General features: G+C 40.3%; 1 protein-coding gene across 1 annotated transcript in view; it reads right to left on the bottom strand.

Annotated features, from left to right (window-relative positions):
* pknox2 (pbx/knotted 1 homeobox 2) overlaps nucleotides 1-26,961 on the bottom strand; it is a 166,091-nt gene that overhangs the window by 59,223 nt on the left and 79,907 nt on the right. The window contains exons 3-4 of the mRNA XM_042499643.1: nucleotides 16,134-16,240; nucleotides 10,387-10,523 (exon numbers count right to left, since the gene is read on the bottom strand). Of these exons, the coding sequence (XP_042355577.1) occupies nucleotides 10,387-10,523; nucleotides 16,134-16,220 (224 nt within the window). The 5' untranslated portion in view covers nucleotides 16,221-16,240. The remainder of the gene's footprint in view (nucleotides 1-10,386; nucleotides 10,524-16,133; nucleotides 16,241-26,961) is intronic.

Raw genomic sequence — 26,961 nt, forward strand, 5'->3', positions numbered from 1 at the left:
TTCAATATAAAGCTCTGTGAAGCACGAAGAAGCTGCAGATTTAGGTGATAAATCTCTGAGGGTTCATCACTGCAATCATCCCCTTTCACATGATTTTTTTTGTGTCATTGTTTGATATATTGTTATTATAATATATAGATTAAAGGCGTAAATGTTTGTTGAGTTAATTATCAGTTCTGAGGCCGTTGTTCATACTTACATACCAGATATTATACTGATTAGCTGTTACTGTGCTGTCACATTTTGACAGTTCCACTAATAGGCTTTTTCCCCCTGGTAAACCCTTAAAAAGGTTGTGGTTTTGTTTAAAATAACTACATACAGAACATAAATGACAGAAACTTAAGTACTTTGAGTAGATACGTAAACTACCCATGTAAAGTACTTTGCATAGTTACAGTATGTAAAGTCCTGTATCTATGTTGATTTTTGTTTTTTTCTGTGCAATAAAGTGATAGCAGAACAAGAAAAATAAGTTCAAGGGAATGATAAATAGTCAGGAGAGATCATATAAAATAAGAACAATACACGATAAAAAGGGCAGAAAAACAAACTAAAACTAAAATACAGCACAGGTTTGAAATAGAGGGTATGCAGATAGTAAGAGTTTAGGATGTTGGAGGATGTTGCCAGTATGTAATTCTAATACATTTTGTGTAGACCAGAAGGTAGAAGGTATATTTATTGGTCATTTTTAAACCAAATTTAAAAAACTAAATTACTTTTGTCCTTGATCCTGCTACATCTTTGGAGTTTAAGGATGAGCTGATTAAAATCAGCAGCTACTATGAAAATTCCATCCAGTTCCTTGGGCATGTTGCAGCTGGTGGCATCATTCAATTCCTGCAGTGCATTTATTGAATTTGCATCACAGTCAGCATGTAATGCCTTGTTAAGAAGTCATGTCCATTTTATACATTTATCTTAGACGGCACTGTTTTCATTGTTATCATGTTCTTATTTAGGTTTTTTTGAACTCCTTTTTTGTACTTATTTTTTAGGACATTTTTTGTATAATTTTCCTTATTTCTTGCTAATTTTTAGTCCATGTCTTGTTAAGTTGCTCATTGCCTTCTCCCCATTTTTTCCCCAAGAAATTAAAGCAAATTGCTCAGATTTCAAAGGGTTAAGAGGCTGATGAAAAAGAAGCTGAGCGAAAACACAGTGCTCAGACTCAGGACAGAAAGCTAAGAAAAACAGTGAACACCTACGATGCTACCCCAACTCCATCTGCTGAAGAAGATTGTGTTATACAGTCAGAAGATCCAAGATCCAAGATTGTTTGGTCAACTGTTTCCATATCAAGTATAACTTCCAGTCTCAACAGGAATTGTTCTTTAAAGTGGTCACCAAAAATCCTCCTTACAATGAAAAATGTTGCAGATTTAGAGCTGTGCATGAAAACAAGCTCCAATCAAAGCAGCGTAGACATTGACGGCACCAGTCATGTTTGCCTGCTTTCGTAATAATCTGGCAGGCCACCGAGGGGGTGCAGAGAGAGGTGGGGGAGGGGTCTGAAGGTATGTGTTTATGTGGATGTGTGTGAGTTGGGGAGAGGGAGGGATGGAGGTCTCTCGCTCTCTCTGCTCCCCACTGTTTGCCAGCCTAATCAGGCCTGCTGTACCCCGTATATTAGAAGCCAGTTTGTGGTGGAGTCCTGCTGCGTTTGCTCCCGACAAGGCCCCTGTTTCCCCAGGCTACATGTCTGAAGCACACCCTGCGCAAGGGTGTGTGTGTGTGTGTGTGTGTGTGTGTGTGTAGAGCTGGGGTTCACACACACACACACACACACACACACACAAAGAACTGCCAGCACTATCTGAATAAATCCTGTCTGCTTTTCAAACTCCATGTTTCATTCTCATGTCTGGTTCTGAACTTCACTTGGGGTTTTGTTCATCTGAGGCCTCCTGAACAAAAAAGCTGCATCCACTCTTTTGTTCAACATCTCTCCCAACAACAGCCAAAACCAGCAAAATGCATGATGAGTCTGCAGTTACTTGTGTGGACTTATGGCTGAAGTCCACAGCAGATGTATACAGATGTGACAGAAGTGTAGTTTTCCTGTTTTCCTTGGTGTTTTTTATTGTCACCACTCTCCTTTCTTTGGTCCGTTCACATTCCCACTGTCACTGGTGTGACAGATCAGACGGTTTGTACTTTTTTTCTACGTAAAGTAATGCACCCAAACTTCTACATGTCCAAAATATTATAAAAAACTGCGATCATGTGACCAGTCAGCTGACAGTAGTAAACAGGGAAGCAGTCTTATAGGGAGGAGGTGGCTGGAAGGCTTGGCTGGTATCCAGTGAAATTTCACCAGGGTATACACCATATGACGGTATAAGTGTGAGCACTGTCAGTACCCCAACCCCCTAACCCCTATGACAAATGTGCTACTTACTTTCAGCTTTTCAGATAATACATTAAGATAAAATATTAAGAAAAGTAATATTCTCACACCTATTTTCCATATTTAACAGAGAAATACAACCGGACACCTTATCAATTCATCTTTCTCTTGGTCATGGAAGACTGATGTAGCTTAATTGCATCATTAACTCATAAAACACACTTAGATCAAACTCGACAGCAACCAAATAAAACTAACCCAAACTGTCTTGGTTACTCTTGCTAGCAAATTAGTAAGTAGGCCCACTGTTCCAACAGTCACCAGCTCCGGTCTGGTCCAAACAAATCCTTAATTCACAAAGTCAGATGTAAAAAAACATGTTGTTGTTCCCCACGGTCACAACATACAATTAGCTGAATGTAAAGCAGAGCGCCTGTATTTATGATGGTTTTTGTAAACATACCTTCAGGATCTTTAAATACCCTGTTAGACCATAATAACATGATACTGTCTATGACTGGTGGATTGGTCACAAAAAACACAGCCTTTCCCCTAGAGACCACTGTTAGGAACAATGTGAGCTCTGAGTCATTTTAAGGTATGTCGTCTATTCCTCTCCTCTTTCTCCTCTTTCTCTTTCTCTTTCTCAGGTTGGTTGGTTGGTTGGTGCCCCAGAATTCCAGAAATATCCAAAAATCCAAAAAACAGCCTAAAGTCCTATAAATGTCCTATAGCCCTGCAAATGTCTTAAATGTATGGGGCTGTTGTGACTGGTCCCTGGACTGCTGTCACTTTGCACAAGTGGCCCCCAAGCAAAGCAAGTTGACTATCCATGACATACACCTATGGTCTGTCTATTTTGTCCCCTTTTTGGACTCATATATAAACCCAAACATGTCAGCATGTTGTAGTAGAATTAATTGGTTTTAGCTAGGTAGCAACTGAGTGTGTGTGTGTGTGTGTGTGTGTGTGTGTGTGTGTGTGTGTGTGTGTGTATTAAGTATATTACACTGTGCATATATGCGCCCACACACACCCTTGCATGAACCAATCAGTGAAGCAGAGAAGTCAATCATATATAGATTCTGCATCCAGTAAAGTTCTTTTCATTGAAACAAAGAAATGAAGATAACATTTCCGTCTGAATGAGTGTTTCCAGAGGGCATTACTTGACAGCTGTGAAGTGCAAATAGTGTTCTATTCTCCTCTGTGTTTGCTTTAGGCCACTCTTATGCCAAGAAAAGATAACATGGATTACTAAATTGCCCAAGTAAAAAACAAAAAAGAAGAAAATTGTGGACTTCCTTTCTCATCCAAAGTCAAGCAGAGAGGAAACTCATAAAAATGAGTATCTGAGAGAAACAGCCAATAAAACCACTTGAGCTTTGACACAGTTTCCTGCATTCAGCAGCGGCTGAGCACCAGCACATGCTGACCTGCTAAATGGGGGAGGCACAGCCTGCTTTAAGCCCTTCAGACGGCGCGAGTCTTTGCGCTGCTGGAAAAGCAGCGCAGTGGTCGAGGATGCATTGATGCATTGTGGCAGTGAGGATAAACAGACTTTATGGTGCATTACAGAGGCAGACAAACACACAGGCGAGCGCAAATGTGGCCAACGGCATCCTTGGACGTGTCAAATTAAACGCGCTCCCTCCTGTTGTGTACGACATGAGAGGTCTTCAAATCTTCACTTCTTTTTACGCCATTAACAACAAGTGCATATTCAAGCATAAACACACCCGAGGCTGGATAAATTCCTGTATGTCTTGGAGTTTGGCGACTGTCAGCATGACAGCATGTTAACCTTCCCACAAATACACACACACAAACCCTTAAATCCAGTCTCAATGCAAAACACCCAGGCTGACCAGCATGGGAGAGGCTTTCAGCAAAGACCCACTATGGAGGGGAGTGAATTATAATATGCACCATACAGGGCTCTACACTGCAACACTGGCAGCTTTGTCAAAGGATCCCACTGCCGTCAAAACACAGAATAATTCACATTTTAATCCTGTTTTCTTTCACTTCCTGATGCTAATAAAATATAGTACATATCATCAACAACTGTTTATCACGCTGAGATGAGTTCAGTATATTAAATGAATCTAAAGAATAGACTGTGCCTTATATTCTTGACCAGCAATACTCAACCTATGGCCCCTGGGCCAAATCTGGCCATCGATAGGGTGCCAGGTGGTCCCCCAACCATTTTCTAATTCACTATATAAATAAAATGATTCACACTGGGGATTGTTTTTGTACATTTAGTATACATAAGGTGCAAGAGTGAATTAAGCAACATCACAATGGAGCGTGTCCCTAGTTTCCTACATAATTAAATACCAGAAATGTACTTAAATCCCAGATAGGAAAATTGGGATGTTTTGAAATCTTAAAAACATCCCAAAATCTGAGAAATGTCCTTAAATCCTAGAAACATACTAAAATCCTAGAAACGTCCTAAAACCCTTGAAATGTCCTGAAATCCATGGAACGTCTTGAAATAAATGTCATAGAATGTCCTAATGTCCTAAAATCTAAGAAATGTTCCACAATCCTAGAAACATTCTGAAGTCATACAAATATCCTGAAATCCTAGAAGTGCCCTAAAATTCTAGAAACATCCTAAAATCCTAGAAAATGTCCTAAAATCTTAGAAATGCTCTAATATTATAAATGTCCCTTAATCTAAGAAATGTCCTAAAATTGTAGAAACAACCTAATATCCGGGAAACAGTCTAACTTTCTAGGACCATCCTAAAATCCTCAGAATGTCCTAAAATCCTTGAAACGTCTTAATATCTTAGGATATCCAAGGCAACATGTATAGGGCTGCTGTGACTGACCCCTGGCCTCTTGTCATTTTTTCAAAAGTGGCCCCATAGCAAAGCACGTTGCATAGCTCTGTTTCAGATATCTTAGGTAATAGCTCTCTGTCTACAACAGTGAAAAATGTAGCAGCTTTCACTGATACCGCAAGTGTAATAATCGTCTTACTGGTTATTATTGATTCCCTAAGTTCTCTACATGTAAAGCAAGCGAGCAGTTAACTCAAACAAACGACAAACATAAAAGTGTGACCTTAAAACAGCATGTTCTGGTAAACACAGCTCCTCTACCCGAGTTGTTTCCCAGCATCACAAGGACATTTCTGTTTTAAAAAAAGGGGACGATTATGATGTCTCTTTCAATTAAGTGCATGTTTCCATCTCCAGCCGATTCAGCTTCCATCAGCCGCTACATTCGCAGCCTAAAAAACAAAAGCCTCACCGGCTTTTTAATAAGATGCAGAGAATCCAGAAGGATCTTTATAGTAAATGCCACAACTCATTAGGCTAATTACCCTATCACACATTTACTCCACTGCTAATAACAAAGTAGGCAGAGAGACAGAGAGAGGGAGAGAGGAAACCACACATCTCCTCATAAAGTTGGCATTCTAGCAATTAGTGAAAAGAAACATTAAAGCCCACACAGACTTCCTGAGCAAAATAATTAAAGAAAAATGGCAGAGATGCTGATTCTCTGTGCTTTTCTCTTTTCAAAGTCTACAGCCCCCATATGAACACTGCGTCGAGGCAGGAACACTGGCAGATCCGACTTCTATTAAAATAAGAGTGCTATTTGTGTTTTCCCTTTTTTTTCTCTCTTTTTTTTTGCATAATTTGACTCACTGTGGGAGACGGTGACTTTTGAAGTCAAATTTAATTGCGTTTATAACAAGGTAACAAGGTGCGTTTAGTCATTAGCTCCTTGCATGGGCAAAAATAATTTCAAAAATTCTAATCTGCTCTGCCTCCTCTGGGTACGGAACAGCACGGCTTTCACTTAAGAGCTACAAATAATCATATTTTAACAGCACATGCTGGTGAATCCAGAGCTCATGAGGCTCCCTGAGCTCAGTGCTGCCTCTGACACTGTTGATCACAACATTTTAATTGGCCATCATACACATTTACAGACTCAGCTGGCTCTATATTCTCCAAAGCATCATTTAAAAAGTTCCCATCTTACCTTATTCTCCTCCTGCTGTGCCACATATAGACACTTACAATATACAGCTATATGCGCTTGTAAAATGAAATAATATGGTCCTCTAATACTATTTAAAGGGATTTATTGAAGATGCAAGTGCTAAATTGAGGATAAGAAGAATTAATCATCTTACAAACTGGTATTGTTTCATGGAAGATGAGCCCGACAAAAATCCAAACTACAACATTAAATAAATCTCTTTATTAATGCAAAATATGTTAATAGGCTAAATAAAGAAATCCATCTTCATGTAGCTGTTGTGCTATTTGTTAATCTAGGTTGTTTAGGAGTGAGATGCCGAGTGTTTTAAATATTGGCCATATTATGTACTATGGTATACCAGGGTATTTAGAGATGCCGTAGGTATGTTTTTCAATACTGTTATGAATACAGGTGCTCCTCTTTCTATTAAACTCTTTGTATGTAGTGCACAGCAGGCATCACAAGAGCTCAGCCTGCGGTCTCTATTGGTTGAACAGGCAGCTGAGCTGAAAGACACCACAACACCTAGTGTTGGAGGGAGAAGTTACAGGACTATAAACAGTCAGCGGCCTTATACCGCTATATACTGTATATATCTGTAAAATTTCAGGAGGGTATGAAATATCACATACCGCCCGAGCCTTAACTGAACACATTATAACCAGGGCTTGACAAATAATCTAACTCAAATTGATATTGCTGTTATTTGGATGCCATTTTTAAACTGCAAAAGCAGTGTTTTTTTCAGTGATGCACAATCTAACCAACCAGAGGGTTTGTTTTTATTATCAAAACAGCAACATTGCTATTATGTTTTTCAAACTTTTTTTTTTTGCGCTTTGAGCACAAGCCGAGTGCGGTCTAGTTCCATTATGTTGGAGAGAAGACTGATATCTCTACGGCCGATATATCCAACACTCTTCCTCAAAGCCTTGGTTTGCCTCCTTTAGCTTCCATTAGGGGGATAAATGTTTTTGTTGGAGAACCAGATTTTCATCATGGGCCGGCCAAGACTTACAACTACTATAATTTTATTTGTGGTAAGGTTAAAAAATGAGATTCAGATTAATTAGTCTGATGTGAGGGGTATTAGATGACTTTTTTTTCTCACTTTGGTTGGGCGGAGCCAGCTAGCTGTTTTGCACTACTTTCAGTCTTTATGTTAGGCTAAGCTAACCTGACTCCAGCTACGAATTAACATGCAGACATGAGGTTGACACTGATCTTCTCCTTTTACTCTCAGACAGAGAATAACTAGTGTTATTCACAATATTTCGAGTATCTCCTATCCATGCATCAGCTTCATACTGTCCATGTGCGTGGATGTACATTGTCATCCTGTTTGTTGCAGTTCATCACAAACACCACACACTGCTGCAGGCCCCCCTCTTCTGTGCATGTTTAAAACTGTTTTACATGAATTAACACACCCAAGACTGCAGATCCTAGCTCTTATAGAGGCACTCTAATCAAGCAGCTAATAAAGAACATTAGCATTATTAACATTAATGTATTCTCTCTAGAACACAACAAGAGTGCTGAGATCACATTTAAATAAAGTTAGAAATAAGGTCTATATCACTGCGACAAACATTACTGTTGTGTTTAGCTCCTACTCTGCTCCTGCTTTCCTGTGTCAGTGGTTTGTTGAAGGAAGAGGAGATCCAAAAAGCCCATTTGGAGGTGGAAGAGGGGCTGGCTTGGACTGAGACCCCCCCCCCCCCCACACACACATAACCACCAGCACCATCAGCACCCGGAGCGGCTCCAAACATGGCTGCTCACATCAAAGGCAGCCTTGTCTCTCAGAGGAGCTGCTGAGGACTTTACAGCAGCTCGCCTCGGGCATGAGCACGGGGGCTCGCACCTCCTCAGACGGCAGTGGTGGATACCCGCAGGAGGGACCTGAGGAGCCAGGACAGACGGCCCCGACATAGTCTGCAGTGTCATCGTTACAGGATGGGCTGCAGCAGACGGAGCAGGGCCGCTGGTGTCTTACTCCACTCAACAAATCTAGTAAGTTGTTGGTTTGGTGCCTCCACCAGCTCGATTAAAAATGTCTGTATTTTGAATAATTTACTTCATAAATAGATAATACAAGCTCATTATAAGGGTGCATCAATATTCTAGTGATAAGCTGAGAGAGGAGTGAGGTGTGTGTGTTTTTTTTTTTTTACTACAGTTTTGGGTTTCACCCAGAAGTGAATTTCTTGCTTATTTTTCTCCACCTAACAAGGAGGTGCCTTCGAGGGATTCTACATGGTAAATAAAAAATACAATTTGGAACACATGTCTAGAGGGTTAAACTGTAAACTTGTGTGACAAAAGACAAAAAAGGCAAAAAGCTTATCTACATTTCAGTGTAAAAAAATTCACAATGCTTTTACTAAGAGCATACTGCAAAATAATCTTTAAAGTTTACTTTAAAGGGGAAGTGTGTAAAATGCAGGGGGATTTGCTGGCATCTAGCAGTGAGTTGCAGATTGCAACCATGTAAAACCTCTCTCCTGGCTAGAAATCCTTCAGTTTTCATTGTTCAGGAGGTTTTCATCAGGAGCTGAATTATCCACAGAGGTCTCTTCCTCTCCAAAACAAACAAATCAGGAGATTAAAACAGCTATAAACACGAAATAAAACAGTTTCATGTTACAAATCAGTGAATCCCCAATGTGGTTTGGCATCTCAAAGACGGGCTGCTCGCCCACAACATGCTCACCCCTTTTCTCTCATAAGTTAATGTATACTCAACTTTTTCTAGTGCAGATGTTCGGGAGGTTTTCACTGTGAGCCAAATTATCCGTGGAGGTCTCTTTTTCTCCAAAACAAACATACCTCTCCATAAACTACAACCTGCTCCCTCTGTAGATATAAACGGCTCATTCTAAGGTAACGAAAGCGCAACCATTCTTATTTTTGGGTGATAACGTACCAAAGAAAATACATCTATTGTATCATGTTCCATTTCTTTCAATATATCCCCCTTAGTCTTACACACTGGCTCTGTACATATTACTTACAAAACTAAAAGATTTATTTTAAAAACGCAACAACACTACCTTCAAGAAACAATAATGGTTTCGGTGCATTCATTTTGACACATGCTTAAACCTCTTTTCACAGTGTCCTCCTCAGTGTGATTTATTTTAATATTTGGACTTTATATACCAATAACTATTTTGCACTATTATTTTTTCTTTACCACTTGGAGAGTGATGCTTACCTTTGAAAATGACTGTTGGCGTGAAAGAGAAATACATTTTGTTTTACTATTTAAGTCTGGAACACAAAACATTTGTTGGTTTAAATGTTTTTTGGTTCCCCTTTGTCCTCTTTGGTGGTTATACCCAAATAAAATGACTTGAGAGCATCCCAAAGCATTCATTCATTTGTGCATTCAATCATTGTCTCACCTTAAAAATCAGCCATAAGAAGCTTGAGGATATTTCAGTATACACTGTGCAGCAGTTAGAGAAACAGCCGCACTACTGCCAGTATATCAAATGCTTATTTTAAAGTCAATTTATTAAATCCAAGGAAAAAGAAATTGAGGGTGCTTCTGCTTGCCTTTGATGAGTGAGAGCATTTATTGAAGGTGTTCTTTGGTTTATGAACGACACTAAGTGAAAATTGAAGGAGGCACCCTTCAAGTGCAATTTTCAAAACCTTTAAAGTCATGGCTAGTTTAAGAGAACACATTAAAAACAACACTCGTGCTCATGGCCTTCATCAGCAAGTAGCGCATCAAGTCAATTAGGTACAATTTCTGAAAGTCAGCATGGGGTTAGAGAGAACATGCAAAAATGATTTCAAAGGGAAAACAAGTGAAGTGGAAATTCAAGGGCAGTGCACATAGCCCAAACTAGTCTGACAAGTAATCCAATTTCTTTAGCAAAAGGCAGTGTGATTACCAGCTGCAAAACAAAATGGTGTTTCATGGTTGTGCATCATTCACCAAATATAGACATGTAAAAATTCGAATGACACATGAACCTTTCATGGGAGATGGAACCAACCTGTAAACGGCCCTCTTGTCGGACTCAAGCTGGGCCTGGGGGTCAAGGGTCACACTGACAGAGGTATTTCCTGCTGCAGAGGCTGCTGGGATATGGACCTGTGGGGTCTTGGTGTTCTGCTGAGTGGTGCCCGTCATCTGTTGACAGAGAAAACAAAAATTACTTTATATTTAAAACTATTTTGTTACAGTCCAGTGGGTTTTCACGTATAGCTGAAAAGTGAAGCAGGAGTAAATGAAATTGATAGGCTTTGGATCCCAGTGAGTAATAAGAAAAGCCCACAGCTAGCATGCTAATTGCTCTGATTTCCACCAAATTAGCTCTAGTTCTTGACTCGGTTTTGTTCAGGATTCTTGGAACCTTGTTGCCATCTTGTGAACTAGTCCACATTTCCACCAATTTTGAGCAGAATCATTATAATCAAGGATGTGTCATCACAGCCCATTTTCACTGAACTCATCAAATATACCGCTCTGTCAATGTTTGTGGCGTATGAACAGACAGAACCGGTGGCATCGTTATTATACTCCAGTAGATGACCAGACGGCACTGGACACACCAACACACAATGAGCACAGACGGCGTCACTTGAGAACATCACGTCAGGTCAAAACACTGTCAGTAACCACATAATTTAAGGTGTGGGAGTCTAAAGTTCGCTTCCAGTGTGGATGTGTGTGTTTTTTGTTTTCTACACTTTACCATGTGCCTTTTTTACCTAAACCTAAGCATCCGTGACTTTTTGCCTAATCCAAACCATCATGACAGTCTGCATTGGTTGCCATGTGTTGTTGTGCAAACATAAGGACCATGCTGCTTCATCCCACCATGTGCATTTGTTGATATCCCGGCATGGTATCCCAGGCATAAACAGCTGATGCAGAAGGATACCTAAAACGTCATAAGTAGATGTGGCAGGTCACTGACAGAGTGGCACCATGTGACAAGTTGGGGTTAACAGGGGTCACTGCACAGTGCACAATTGAAGTAAACACTAGTAGCAAAATTGTAGATTGCATTGATAACATGCAAACTCATGTTCCGCTAGTTCAGATAATTGTTTTTACCCTAAAAACAAGCATGCACCTGCATGCTCTTTGATGATTTCTCGTACTTTTCCACCCTCTCTTTTCAACCTGTAGAAGATGACACATCAACTGATATTGTCATGGTTTGATTTGATTTGATTTGATTTATTTAGCACATATAAAAAAGACAACAATGTTATATATTTCAATAAAAGGAGACATGCAGGGGAAATCCAGAAAACCCTCAAGGGGCTTGACAGGTGAGGTTATCATTGATAAGAAAAAACAGTTATATAATTGTTTAAAAATATATATACAATTTAAAAATTATGAATAAGAAAGAACAGTTGCACTTCAAGCTATGAAAAAAAATGCTAATTTTTGGTTCCAGCTGAAAACCAACTTATAAAGTAAAAGGAATAAGGAATAGAACTGGTTCCATGTTGGTGGAAAAGAGGTATGAGAAGATGTACTTAGGCACCTTGGGGCTTTGAGCTAAATGCGGCTAAGAGTCTCCATTTATGAAGATTATCTTGCTGAACAAAACACGTAAAATTCATAAACGTTTGCTACAGAGCTTGTTTTCTACAATAATCGAAAATCCAGTGGAAAAATCCCATAGGCTTTTTGACAAGGGTGCCAGGGCGAAGCTAACTTCTGCATCTGCCCACAGAAAAACATTATCCTTGGGGCACTCTGTTATTGTCTGCATGGGTTTCTTGGTAATGCATGGAATAGTTGATGAGATATTATTGTTAGGATGAAAGTGATGGACCAACAGACCAACATTACCACTGAGACGGAAATTCATAGAAAGACTTTGAGTGAAAACAAAATGATTGTCTGTTCAAATGTATCTATGTTAGTTAAAATGATCTAAACTGAATGGGGAAAATATGCAAACAAACCAGCCTATAACTTGCTTTAACTTAGCTTTAGCATAGTGTTGTAGCAAATTATTATATAGGAAAGTATTGAATTTCATCATGTATTAAAGTAACTGTATTAAGATATGATTCATACATGGTTATGGTTAAAGGACTTTCGGAGACGTTGTAGATGTTTAGACTCCAGTGCTGGACACAGCTGTATGATGTGTGAAGTACAGTTCATATGGATGAATCATTGTTCTGTTTATGCAGGTTTTTAGTATATCTTATGTTCATGTTAAATGGTAAATGGTAAATGGACTGTACTTGTGGAGCACTCTTCTAGTCTTTTTTGACCACTCAATGCGCTTTCATTCTACATGTCACATTCACCCATTCACACATACGTTCACACACTGGTGGCCGAGGCTACCGTACAAGGTGCCACCGGCTACTCAGTAACCATTCAATACACTCACACTTGGATGACGCAGCATTGGGAGCAATTTGGGGTTCACTATCTTGCCCAAGAATACTTTGACAATTGGCTGGAGGATCCAGGGATCCAACCACTGACCTTCTGATTGGAGGACTTCTCGCTCTACCTACTGTCCAATTTATGTTGCCATTAAACCTATATACTCATGTGAGATCAACTGTGGCTCATTGAATTTATTTTATTATTCATCAAGATGAAGACTGACCAAGAGTGCAAGTTTTTTTCTACATTAATTCGGTGTTGTCGGTGAGATCCCAACAGACTACGCAAGTAAAGAAAGAATTCTCTTTCTCACTTGCCAAGTTGGTTATTATCTGATATTTGTCTGGTTTCTACCCGAAAACCGAACCATGTACCACTTAATCCTGCTCCCTGAACTCATCTTGGCTGCGCCAAATTTGAAAATAACATGACCAAAATAACAGCTTTAGGAATGATTTAAAATCCTTCCAGAGAGTTGTTGTACTTCTTGTAATGAGCACGTGGCTGCTTGAGAGGTCTAAGTAATTTTTTTAATCAATGTACAAAAGCAATAAGGTGCAACATGCTTCCAACGTCAACAGACTACAAATGAGGATGTAGCTGGAATGAATCATTGTTGCCTGACAGGTCAGCAGCCTTGTAATGGTGCTGTTAAGCAAAATGAATGAGATCAGATAGATTCAGTAATTGAACAAGGCGTGCTCAGGTCATATATAGATTCCTGTTAAATGATAAATATTCAATTAGTATTTAAGTACTTAACAACATGTTTGTAACCATCCGTACTGCCGAAGCAGACTGCATTGCTTTGCTGTGAAGAGCCACAGTGCTGCTGGTTCAACATGAGATCATTAGAGAATCTTCTCTTTGCTGTTATTTGTGTTGTAGGGTGGCCGGGGGAGTGACATGCTTTACGAACACAATCCGTTGTCTTCTTCATCCCTTTTCCACCCCACTTTCGTCTCTCATTCGTTCTCTCTGAGGAAATGAGTCGAACAACCCCCATCCCCCGCCTTTTTTTTCTTTCTGAGTCGAGGTGGGGTGGGAGGAAGCTTCAAGTCTTAATCCCAGCACCAAATGGGAAATAAATTAGCTTCTTCACACTTAACTAGCTCTCATTTGCATTTGCCGAGCGCGCAGACTGCAGCTCGGGAGCTCTCCCATGGCACTAATCCTCTGGGCGAAAGCAGACAGAGGTGGTGTGGACGAGGTGGAGGGTTAGGCGGTCAGATGAACCTGCTCTTCCTCCTCACCATGGGATGGTCTGCAGTGTGAGCCTGAGCCTCAGTCCAGCCCCGTTAGGCTGCATTAATTACACTGACCCGTCGGTGGCATCACATTATGTTGAACACCGCAGGCTGGGGCTTGACCTCTTATTCTTACACTTTGACTTACAGTATGTATCACTCATGTCTTAATTATAAAATGCAATTTAACCTCATAAAAAATCATTTTAATATTCTTACAGAGATTTTCGTGTGGGAACTCAGAGACCACAGCTGTAGAACATGGTTAAATGGTGAATGCTCTGTCTATGTGATTGGAGTTGAGAATAGTTTTTCGCAGCATTGCAGCGGAAATACATGTCTACCGAAGCTTTTCCACAGCAGCATGTCCATTTGAATCAACTGCAGCTGCTACACTGACCACAGAAGCCATGCTTACCAGCACAGGCATTGTTCTTTTCATTCATGAGGCTGGTCTATGTTTTTTTTTTCTTTATGCACGACTGTGTGGCACTCAAACAGATATAAACTACACAAAGTGTGTGAAAAATTAGTACATTTTGTTAATTAAAATGAATTGATTAAAATGAATACGCCAATGTTATACCAGTCCACCCTTCCAAACCCTCCATAACCAACTGCACATCCTGTTCTCATCCCAACTCGTCACATGGTGCAGCTCTGTCAGTGACCCTTTGAGTCTACTTATGACGTAGTCTCCTTCTGTGTCAGGTGTTTAAGCTCTGGGATGCTGTTACCATGATGGCAACAAATGTACATGGTGGGATGACACAGTATGGTCCTTATGTTAAACACAACAGCACGTGGCAACCAACGCAGAACGTCACAATGGTCAGGATTAGGCTACAAGTCATGGATGGTTAGGTTTAGGCAACATGATAAGGTGTAGAAAAAACACCCTCAGTTCACAGAAAACTCCAGACTCCTGGATCATGAAAGTTTCCTTAGTCCCATAATCACTGAAGTAAATAATGGACCCATTTGTCATAAGCCCCGGCCCTTCTAAACATTCTGACACTGAAACGGCATTTTTTCAGACACACAGATCAAGAGAATATGAACTTTGCTTGAGAGTTGTCAACAATTGATCTTACACTCAATATCAGAAATTACGCTAGAAGATAAAAACAAGTGGCAAAATAAAGAAGAAAGACTGATGTGGTCCTTAAAATAGTGTTGTGTTTTTTTGAATCATATATCTTCCATCCATGCAACAGTTACTACTCTTTCAAATGAGGTCAGGGTATGCGTTGGAGAGACAACCACGGCCACTTTGGAGACTGGAAGCCATTGGTGCAGCTTGTAATGAGGTACCTTTTGTTATAGAGTCTCTTTAGTATCTTTAGTGCAGTACAGTGCCGTACCGTGCCGTGCTGTGCCGTGCTGTGCAGTGCAGTGCCGTGCAGTACCATGCTGTGCAGTACAGTGCACCTTCAACATAGTGGAGAGACCTATTTAGACTTGGTGGAGGTCTGTATACTCCCAGTAAAAATAAAAATATAAATAACATGAATAACATTAATTATTATTATTGTTCTGCCTGTTCATATTATTATTACATTATTAATCTAGTTAAAACACAAAAAAATGTTGGTGTCTGTCAGTGTCTTCAAAACTACTGGCCTAACTGCAACTATTCTCTTTTTGGCATCATTGTAATATTACTTTAGAACTACCACAGAGTCTTACTGTTTAATTAAATTTATTATCTCCCATAAAAACCTTTCTAGGCTTTACAGTGATTACTTGTTGGTGGGAGTAGAAGTCATTAACTTAATGGTTTCTCGCACACAAAAAATATTGGGTATCTGCTCTCAAAATTTAAATCACCTGAAAACTTAAAACTTTATGTACAGCCTGTGCAAGCATCAAATAATTTTGGCTAAAAAGGAAACAATTTACATTTAAGTTTGGGAGAAAAACTTTTTCAGTCATGATCTATTAAGGCTGAACGCCAATTTGTTTTCATATGATAATGATTCAAACTCTTTAGGTTGCTACATCCTGATTGGTGCACAAAATATATGAGATCACCTGTAAAGACTGAACGCAGCACAAGAAAACTGTTGGCTTAAGGTGCCGGAGTTTAAGCTTCAGGGTCAATTCTGATAAAAGCTCTGACCTGTTGGCTCTCCTGGTACGATGGTGGAGGAACACTCTGGGTGGCCATCATTGTCACTGCAGGTGCTGGGGACACATGTTGCATCATGGGATAGCTTCACATTTAGACTGGGGGAAGACACAGAAAGGAAAAAAAAAAAGAGAGCAACATAAAGCCGGTGCGAGGAGTGATTGCAAATTCTATTACAGCAGCAGCCACCAGGTGCTGCTATGATTAAATAATAGGAAATGGGATTCTCACACAACATCTCACTCTTCTCTCTCACACTTCTTCTTCCCCTTCTCCATTTACTAATTCATTTCTTTGCTCCGTCTCAGTCTCCCTCTGCATGTGCTGCATGACGCTGATGTATTAATACTGGCTGATCTCATAAAGCTACCAAGCAGAAAGAAAACAAAGCAACACAGACTCAATCATGGAGCCCTTTACAGAAATACTTTACATAGCAGCAGGTTCATAATGACACCGCAAACAAACCCGACTACTTGTTTACCAATTACAGACAGCTATGCTTGTTTACTAATTACACTACAGCTGGCTTTAAAGCATTGCGTCTTGGTGGAGTCACCTTGGTCGTCTCGATGTGTTGGCTGCTGGTGTTGTTGTTGCACTGTTACCAAGCCAATCAAGAGGGCTAATTAGAGCTCTTGTTGGTGGGCTAATTGCTATTGGCCGGGACCCCACAGGGCTGAGGGCTGTACCCTGTGGAACACCGCTGTAACCGTCGCCCCCACCCCCACTGAAGGAGCTAATTGGTTCAGGGCTATGTTACACACACACACACACACACACACACACACATACACACACAGACCCCCTACCATCACCCTAACTTACTATATGCAGGCACAGCAGGTGCTCCATCCTGAAGCTACATCTAACCTATGTGTATATGCTGCATGAAAACCTCCTGTAAATTAACTATTTGACCTGAGGGGGTAAAGGGTGTTTTGATAAATGCAAGGGTAAACTTTATCACACCCTTTATTTTCTAAACCGTTTTCAAGCTCACAATCTGATGTATGTGAAGCAAGGATTATTATAGTTAACCCTTTGCAACCTAAACAACAAGGCTTGATTTCTTTCAAAAAAAAATGCGGAAGAAGGCAATGAAGAACTTGAGAAGAAATGACCCAAAAAATAGTAAGAAATAAGTATAAAGTACCTGAAAATGAGTTAAATAAATAAATAATAAAATAATACATTAAAAAACAAAACAAATAAAAGGAAAGTAAAAATCATACCAACAAGGACAAAATACTTCAAATCTGAATATTTTTCCCTGGCTTCTTTTTTAATACATTTCTAAATATAATAATTTCTTATAATGTGTGTGAAATTTCTTGCCAAGTTGCTCATTGCCTTTTTTTCTCCAGGTTTTTGAAAGATATCAAACTAATTTGCTGTGGGTCCAAAGGTGTAAATAACCGTAAAAGGTGTCTGAGGACAGCCCAAGAAAAGTCCAGGTTTAAAGGGTTAATTAAAACTACTTACAAAAGTAATATATACAAAAAATGTCTTTCTTAAGGTTGCAGCAAAATACCACTTTCAAGGTATGAAACTGATGGTGATCATACTGTTTATATATGCTTATCTACGGTACAGTTGGAGTGATAATTATATGTGTTGACTGATAAACATTTTTGTCACAATTACATTTGAAGCCATACTGCCCAGACCTAGTTTTAGTCTTTGTCAATTTGGTCAAATTTGTCAACACAACAAACATCAGGAGGAATTCTGTTTATTGAGATGTCTACATGACTGTGAGTCATCTACCTTCACAAAATGCTGTGTTTGTATTTTAATACCCATTCTAAACCTCTTGAATCTAACTCCTGTCAAAAAATCTCCACAGTATGACAAAAAAATTAAAATAAAAATAATAAAAACTACTACTACGTAGAAACTACCTGAAACTTAACTGTTTTGAAAACAAAAATAAAAAAAATAACAAAAAATACAAAGCTATAACATCTCTGATATAAACACTAAATTTCAGTTTGGTGCTTTAAACACTGACACACGCCCTGTGGACACCTTGAGCTACTGGACTTTATAGAAAAATGTCCTCTAATGCCACATACAGCCTTGTGTGGCCATGACAGACAGGCAGTTATTACAATGGACTGCTGCACTTGGACTGAATATCGACCTGGAGGAAAACGCTTGATTATAAGCTTGTGAAATGCAACTGGAACATCTGAGCAAAATCTCTGCTCCGCTTGCAACATCCGTTCAGATCTATCGCCTCAGGAAATAAAAATGTGCAGTAAATCCGCCTGACTGCTAAAGCCGAGGTTTGAGGGGAAGTGACCGAGTTGTGAGGTTATGGATGATGAAAAAGAACTTTTAGAATCAAATAATTTTTACGAGAATGCCACGCCAGATTCTTAGAAATACTATAAAAGGAATACCATACGCTGATATCTTACAGTTCTGTGGGCTCTATGTAGAAATATTACAGAAACATTAACCCTTAGGAATCTAAGCAAATTGGTCTTAATTTTCTTAAGCTTATAAGAATACAGCAAAATTGCATTAAAGAAAAATAAAAAAAGCCCAACAAAAACAAACAAGCAAAAGACCTGAAAAAAGTGCTGATATATAAATATATTTCTATATTTCCAGTTTTTTTTCCTTGTTTCCTTTTGTTTCTTTAATGCAAATTTTCAGGAAATTTTCTTGCAAACTGATTCATTTTGCTCGCCTGGTGGAGTGGGGCTTCATGTGCAAAGGTTGTGTCCTTGCTGCAGCACCGTGGGTTCAGCTCCGACCTGTGGCCCTTTGTTGTATGTCATCCCCTCTCTCTCTCCCCTTTTATGCTTAATTTGTCCTATGTATACTAAAGGCAGGGGCAAAGGAAAAAAAATTAAAAATAAATAAATAGATATATGTATTTATTGTTACATTTTCTCCTACTTTTTCATTTGTTTTATTTTTACAATTTTCTAATAATTTTCCTCTTTCTTTCTTTTGGTCACCTTTTCCAAATGACTTGCAATTCACGGGACATGTCTTGCCAAGTTTTCAAAAGAAAGTAAACAATTTACTTAGGTTTCAAAAGTTTAAATGCTTGTTAAAGGCATCTGAATGCAGCACAAGAAAACTGACATTGATCCTAGTTTCAAAGGGTTAATTAGTGTGTGTTTAACTCTGTCTAAACTGAACACTGCAGCATCGCACAGCACTCAGCAGCACGATAAAACCCCTGCTGTATGCTCCCCCTATAGTTTCACACATCTGTGTGCAGAGCCTCACATAAAAACGACTCTTTTTGGGTCGTTTTCAGGTTCCTGCTGCCAAACAGGAAAAGATGTGAACATCTCATCCCTCTCTTCAGAATCAGGACAATACATGACAGACGTTCCCCGCCACTGAGCTCATTCCCCATTGAGACAGAGACCTTGGCAATGTCTCTGACTTCACCGTCACAGACAAGACAACTGGCTGAGACCCTTCTCTGTTTGAGTGGCATCCGAATCCGCGGCTGCTGCCAACATTTTGATGTTAAATGCTGGTTTAGTTTCATTGACAAGTTGTAATTTGGGGTTTTAGCTGCAAATCTGCATGTTTTATCATGTCATACTGTGCTTGTGTGTGTGCTGTTTGTGCCTATGTGTGTGTGTATTCGGCACAGCATAATATGAGCATGACTGTTTGCTCTGTGTGTGTTCACACTTGTTTGTGTGCCATGTGCATGTCTCCGCGAGTCATTTTGTGTACTGATTGCGTCTCCTGGTTTCTGTTCTCATTCCAACTGGTATCAGCTGAAAGGCATCTTCTCTGTTATCAGTCCTCATTTTAATTGCAAATGCAGTGAGCGTGTTAGTGATTAAATGGAAAATTGCACATTAATTGATGAGACTGAAGATAAAGCAATTCCAATTACTGCACAGTATTTTAGGCAGCCTCTCAAGTTTCGCTATCCCTCGAAGGAACGGGCCACCAAACGCCAAATTTGAGCAGGCAATCGTGCATCCGAAAATATACACACAGCGAGACATAATATGCGCACAAACACATGCCATACAACGGCTGCTGAAGCGTGAATGTACATACAAGAACACTGCAAAACACTAACAAACAAGACATTTAATTTCAGCGGTGAAATTAAATGCACACACACACACACACACACACACACATACACTCATGAAACTGAAATCTCTTTGAAAAAAGGAGACAATAAACGTCTGGGAAGTGCTCTCTCTGAACTCACCAAAGGTGCGCGGTTACACAATAAGTCGTAAAATTCATTTTGAGGACAAACGACATGTTTGTTCCTCAACAAAGGCCTTTGAATTATTACAGAGTTCATAATGCATATCAATTGAAAAGTGCCTGTAGTCGCAATCAAAATTCAAAAGCAAGCATAAAATGGAAAATGAGAAGTAGGCATAAAATTATTCCAACAAACATCAAAGGGTTGTGTGAATTTGGATCGGAGGCAGTCGTACTCTTTCATCGGATTCTGTGCAGTAAGAAAAGCTTCTATTCAGCATTCAATTTTCCAACAATTCTCGGGCATAGAATGGGCCTGTGCTGTATTGATGTAAGGTTAGTCAGTGGCATAGCTGCAGTTTCACCCCGTTTACTGCCCGCATTGAAATGAAAATCCATATCTGGTCACATATGATGTGATCACTGCCTCTAGCCTTCACACTTCAACCATGTCCAAAGCTTTCTTTCCTAGTCTGCTTTGGTTTAAAGGTGAATTTATTGAACAGTGTTCAAACGTGGAAGGGCAACACTTCCAGCTACAAGCCAAGAAAAGAAAACCAATCCTCCTTGTGGTTTAAACACAGAGAGCGTCATGGAAAACATTTCTTGCACTCCAGATTGTGACCTGGCGGGGGTTTTGCACTACTTCATTAAAAGGAGACTCGTGGTAGACAAAGATGTGACCCTCTCTCATGTTGCATTATCAACACTTTGCTCTCTGCAAAATCAGACTGACGAAGAAAGGTGCGACGGCTCACAGACACACGCGGGAAGCTTCCATCCTCACATGTTCATCTGAAAATAACCATGGTGGTGAGATGGCTGTTTGATGCAACAGAGACTGTGATGTTCTGATTTTCATAGCGCTCTTGAACACAGCTCAACTCATGCTCCTAAGAACCAAAAGATGGTTGGTGATTGAAGTGGAGGGATGTTGCTATGATGAGTGTTTACAACCAGGTATGCATGAACTGACATAAAGGATCAACACAGCCGTACTCGCAGCTCTGGGAGGCTGTGTGGGCACAGTGGTACTTTGAGCTAAATGCTAACATTAGCATTTAGATGTTTAGGGGGTGGTGTAATGTTTACCTGTGACACCTTTTAGCTTAATGTGTTTAGCACACAGTTGAGGTTGTTGGTAATGACATACATTTTGCAGGAATTTAGTCATAAACCAAAATACTGAAAAAGTCCAACACACGTTGAAAAAAGAGAATTATCAACTACCTTAAAATAATTACTTTAATCGGTAACACAAAAAAGTTTTCTCAATTTGATTTCCAAGCAGTTGTGTTAATCAAACTTGATAACTTATTCTGAAAAATGTAATTCATTTATGTGTTACCTATGAAAGCAATTACTTTAAATTGATTAACAATCGTCTTTTTGTCAGTGCATTCTCATCCAAAGTCGTCACGTGTTGCTGCTTTGCGGTGGACTTCCATGTCTACGTATTACGCTTGAGTTATCCCTCTGCCTCTGCTGCTGATGATCTGGGTTGCTGCTACCATGATGTCAACACAAGCATATGGTGGGATGACTCTGTATGTTGTAATGCTTATGCAAGAACAGCACTTGGCAACAAATGCCAGGACGTCAACAAATGCACATGCTGACACGGATGGTTTGGATTAGACAACAAGAGCACGGACAGCCTGTTCTCACTCCAAACTCATCAAATACATCTGCTCTATCAGTGCTTTGGTGTACAAGTGTGACGCCAAAAGCCACCTTCCGTGTCCAACCAGAACGTGGCTGGATGGCGTCAGATGAGAATGCTCTCGGACAGAGCCAGTGGCGTTGTTATTATACACACGCAGACAGCCAGGGGGTGATGGCGGCGTCCAAATACAACGCACACAGTCAGCATCACTTGAGATCATGGCTGGACGGAACCGATCGCGTGTGCATGAAACACTGAGGGACAGCGTCAGGTATAAATGTTGCTGGTGACAACGTAATATAAGATAGGTAAGTGCGCTTATAATGCGGGCGGGTGGGGAGGGGGGTGGGATCCCCTAACAACTGTGCGGGAGTCCAGAGTTTGCTTCCTGTGTGGGTATGAGTTTTTTTCTACACCTTACCATGGGCCTCTTTTGCCTAAACCTACTCATTGAGATGGTCTGCCTTGGTTGCTATGTGCTGTTGTGTAAACATAAAGATCATGCTGCATCATCTCACCATGTGCATTTGTTGACATCAAGGTAACAGCATCCAGCAGCATAAACAGCTGATGCACAAGGATACATAAAACATGAAAGTAGAAGTGGCAGGTTATTGACAGAGCGGCACCATGTGACGAGTTGAGATGAGAACTTGTTGGCATGGATGGTTAGGATTAGGGGAAGGAGGCTCATGGTAAGGTGCAGAGAGAAACATCACATTCAAAATGGAATTAAACACCTAACTCCTGCATAAAAGTCCTTGATTTTTTTTTTCTCGCACGACTTAAATTGCGTCATTACCGGCAGCATTTCAACCTGATGATGTCCTGCTGCGTGTCATGCGGATGAGGCAGGTGCCATCTGACTGTCTGTTAGCATATAATAACACTGTGACCAAATCTGTTCAGCTGCATTCTCAGCTGACGCCATCAAGCGGGGAATCACGCGGCTGCAAAAGGTGGCTTTCAGTGTCGGGATCCTCAGAATGTCAACGGCTGGTCCAACATTGCCATCCATCGATTCCCACTCCAAAACGTGTCTGTGAATGTTTCTTGCCGATACTTTCTTTGTGTTTTAGGTGTTTGTTGTGTATTATTTGACACGTTATCTGATCTCATGGTTTTATTTTTGCATAATGCATGTGTGCAGATGTATATGTCTGAACAGAGAATATAGCATAGTTCATCTAAAACCTGGGGATTTTCATTTAATTTCACTTATAAAAACACTGATCCAACAACTTGGCCAACAAGTAAATCATGTTGATGTTTATATATACATTTATTTACTCCACCAAGTATTGATTACCACCCAAGCTCTTCTTAAGGCATTCTAAATTCTCTGTGCTGTTTTCAGCAAACTCGTAAAAAAGCCTCTCAAAATCACATGAGAGAAAGTCCATGTGCTTTCATTAGCCATAGAAATGCTTAGCTAAAAAGAAAGAAATAATTTCACAAGGGCAGTCTGCAATTCGGAGAGAAATTAGCCCAATCCCCATGATGCCAATTTCTTAAAAAACCAAAACAACAACAGCGCAAAGGCTTGTCTGACTTAACTCGTGATCAATTGGATCCGCTTCTCCGAATCCCGAAGCTTTCCATAAATAATACCTCGCGCATATTCATGAAAACAGAGACGGCGTATCCCTGTTTTATACTCAAGGCTAGATTTGCTCTCCAAATGTTGAAACCGTGACAGATTGCGGCACCAGTCCTGATACCTGATCTGATATCACATGTACAACACGAGAGAGAGAAGCAGCTGAGCAGCCTTCCTGCTGGATGCACAGCCTTCCTGCTGGATGCACAGAGCAGGCGAGCTGTCATTTGCACATCCTCCCATCAAAATCTCATTTAATCTGCCCTGTCTGAGTTTGTTGGTTAAGAGGTTGACCTGCAAAGGCAATGAATAACATTTGGAAGTGGGTATGTCACCTTGGTCAGACATTATGCATCTTGATGCCCTGCAAGAGAGGAAGATGAATAAATAAATCAGGTGTTTTTGAATATGAGTAGGATCTAATCATTGCCTTATTGTCAGGCCTGATTTACAATGCAAACACCAAGAGGCGAGGCCTTGATGGCGTTGCGTAAAATGGTGGAGGGAAGGGCGGAATGGTAATGAGATTGGGGGCCAGGGAGGGGGGCCCTGTGTACACATTTGTGGTTGGACTCGACGCAGAAATCAGAAAACACACAGATCAGAGCACAAACATCACACACACACACACACACACACACACACACACACACACACGTGGGAATGGGCATGCATGCAAACATCGGCATGTATATTAATGCACAAATGCCAACAATAAACACAGAGATTGCAAAGCTTCAACCAGTGTCATCCTGAGGGCAATATCACACACAAACACAGTCTCTCACCCATACACACACACTCAAAGGCGCAAGTGCATACACAGCCGGAGGCAAAGATAGTCTCACCAGTGGTCTTAGGGCTACAAATCCCCCCCAGGCTACAGCGAGCTGCACACATACTGCAGTCAGGACCCAGTCCACACTCCCAGACCACCTCATTAACCTGAGCCAGCAGCCCCCCCTCACCCTCACCAGCCCACACTTACAATTCATACTCGTATCATTTATTCAACCGCTCTCGCTGATTGGCCTCATCCCACAAGATATATAAGACATGGATTTAAAGCTCAGTGAAGGACGTTTCAACATTGTTGTGGAGATTGTTAACTCCGGGTTCAGCGAGATTGTGGCACAAGTGGCGTGGTGAACTGATATAGGTGGATGTTTGAAAGGTTTTGAGCTGAGCGTTTGAGGAGAGATGTTTGTATGTGGTTTTATAGCTCTGCATTGAGGGTCTGTTGTTGAAATCAAACACACAAAGAAGTGAGTGGTTCCGTTGTCACCACATGGCCGAGCACGCTCCATGTGAGTCCAGTCACAAGATGCAGAACGCAACTCACCCACAAACACTTGACAAAAAGTCGTGCCCCTTGCTGCTTATGAATCTCGACAAACTGGCGGCGGAGTTGGCTGTAAAGCAAGGGGGAAATAATTACATAATCACAAGCTACAGTCAGCTATAAACAAATTGGAATGCTCAGAATTTGCTGTGGTCTTACAAGGTTAAAGCTACACAAGGTGACTTTATCCTTTAGCAGCTCACTGGGAGAAAAATGTCAAAGATTTGTACTCTGGTATTTTTTAAATTAAACCAATAGGCTTCATCATCACTGGCTACAGTTACACGCACGCCAGTATCACCCTATTATAGCATATCCTATTTAGATATTCTGAGGCAGGGCATTTCTGAATTTAGCATTTTCTGATTAAGACGTGGGATATGCCAGTATTATTCTGGTTTTAGAAACATTATTTGGACATGCGTACAGCCAGTTCAGAATATTAATCTCAATTGGGCTTTTACTGATTTTACCTCTTGGCTGTATTTATTCATCACTGGCTACAGTTACACGNAAAAGGTTCCATAGCCCCGGGCACCAGGTACCGGCACGCAAGTATCACCCTATTATAGCATATCCTATTTAGATATTCTGAGGCAGGGCATTTCTGAATTTAGCATTTTCTGATTAAGACGTGGGATATGCCAGTATTATTCTAAAACCAGAATAATATTTGGACATGCGTACAGCCAGTTCAGAATATTAATCTCAATTGGGCTTTTACTGCTTTTACCTCTTGGCTGTATATATATATATATATATATATATATATATATATATATATATATATATATATACACTATATATATATATACTATATAAATAAATATAAATAAATAAATAATAATATATTTACTGCCCACATGCAGGTGGGCAGTAATATATTTCAGAATTAAAAAAATGTAAGGTATGTGTATAATATTTTTTGACATCTAAATCTCTTTTATCAAGCTGTAATTCCTTTTATCTTGGAAGTCAATGACTCATGTTGAACCTCAGACCCCATCGTCACATTTGTTACTGATCTGACAGCGGTGAAAGCCTCTTGCGGCCTGCCTCAAACTGGGCGGGCCCATCAGAGGAGAGACCCCATCTAGGACCAACAGCTAGTGATTTGACTGACATGGAGAAAGAGGTGGCAGTCTACATCGAGGTCAAGACACTTGATGGAGCATGCTAAAATGTCTAAATTGATCCGCTCAACTTTTGAAGAGTTATGCGATGCAACAACACCTCTTGTAGCTCCTGCTGCATCATGAGGGAGCCAGTTCCTGCTGACAAGCACATAGCCATAGCATCATGTGACCTAGAAAAGCCCAAAAAATGTTTCCACTGGAGTTCTGTGAAATATGGCTTTTTGGAATCGCCTGAAATAACACTTCATGTAAGCGTAAAAACCTTTTTGCAATAAATGGGAGTTTATTTGAAATTCCATTCGAAGTATTTCAATTTATGCAATTTGAAGGTTAGTGGATTAACGCATGTGGGCGGGTACAGCTTTGACTTTGACATAATGACGGTTAACGGCTCGATTCTGGTACTGAGCTTTATGGGTATGGGCAGGTGCAGGTTTCCAACAATGGGCCCGTGCAGCACTCTGCTGTGTGTTGTCATGAATATGTTGTACACAAACCAGCTCACCAACAATTTTGGAGGCTAAGGTGCATACAGAAAAGCCCTCACTTCTGGCCTGAAGAAGAAACACACCTGCTATTAAAGATTATGACAGGCTTGGATAGATGTTTTTGATATGCGTAACTATTACAGTGCCAACCTTTTCAAAAGGGTTGTTGAAGGAACAAAAGAGAGAGGCTGAGCATGCATGGTCCAACAACTCCAATAAAGGAAAAATGACAAGCAGATCCAGCCATGGTCCAACAACTCCTATAAAGGAAAAATGACAAGCAGATCCAGCCATTCCACTGTTTAGATTTTGATAGGATGAACATGTTAGGATGCCTTAATCAGAGTAATCACAGCTGCTTGAAAACAAGGG

This window comes from Plectropomus leopardus, chromosome 13 (genome assembly GCF_008729295.1).
Source record: "Plectropomus leopardus isolate mb chromosome 13, YSFRI_Pleo_2.0, whole genome shotgun sequence".
NCBI classification, from domain to species: Eukaryota; Metazoa; Chordata; class Actinopteri; order Perciformes; family Serranidae; genus Plectropomus; species Plectropomus leopardus.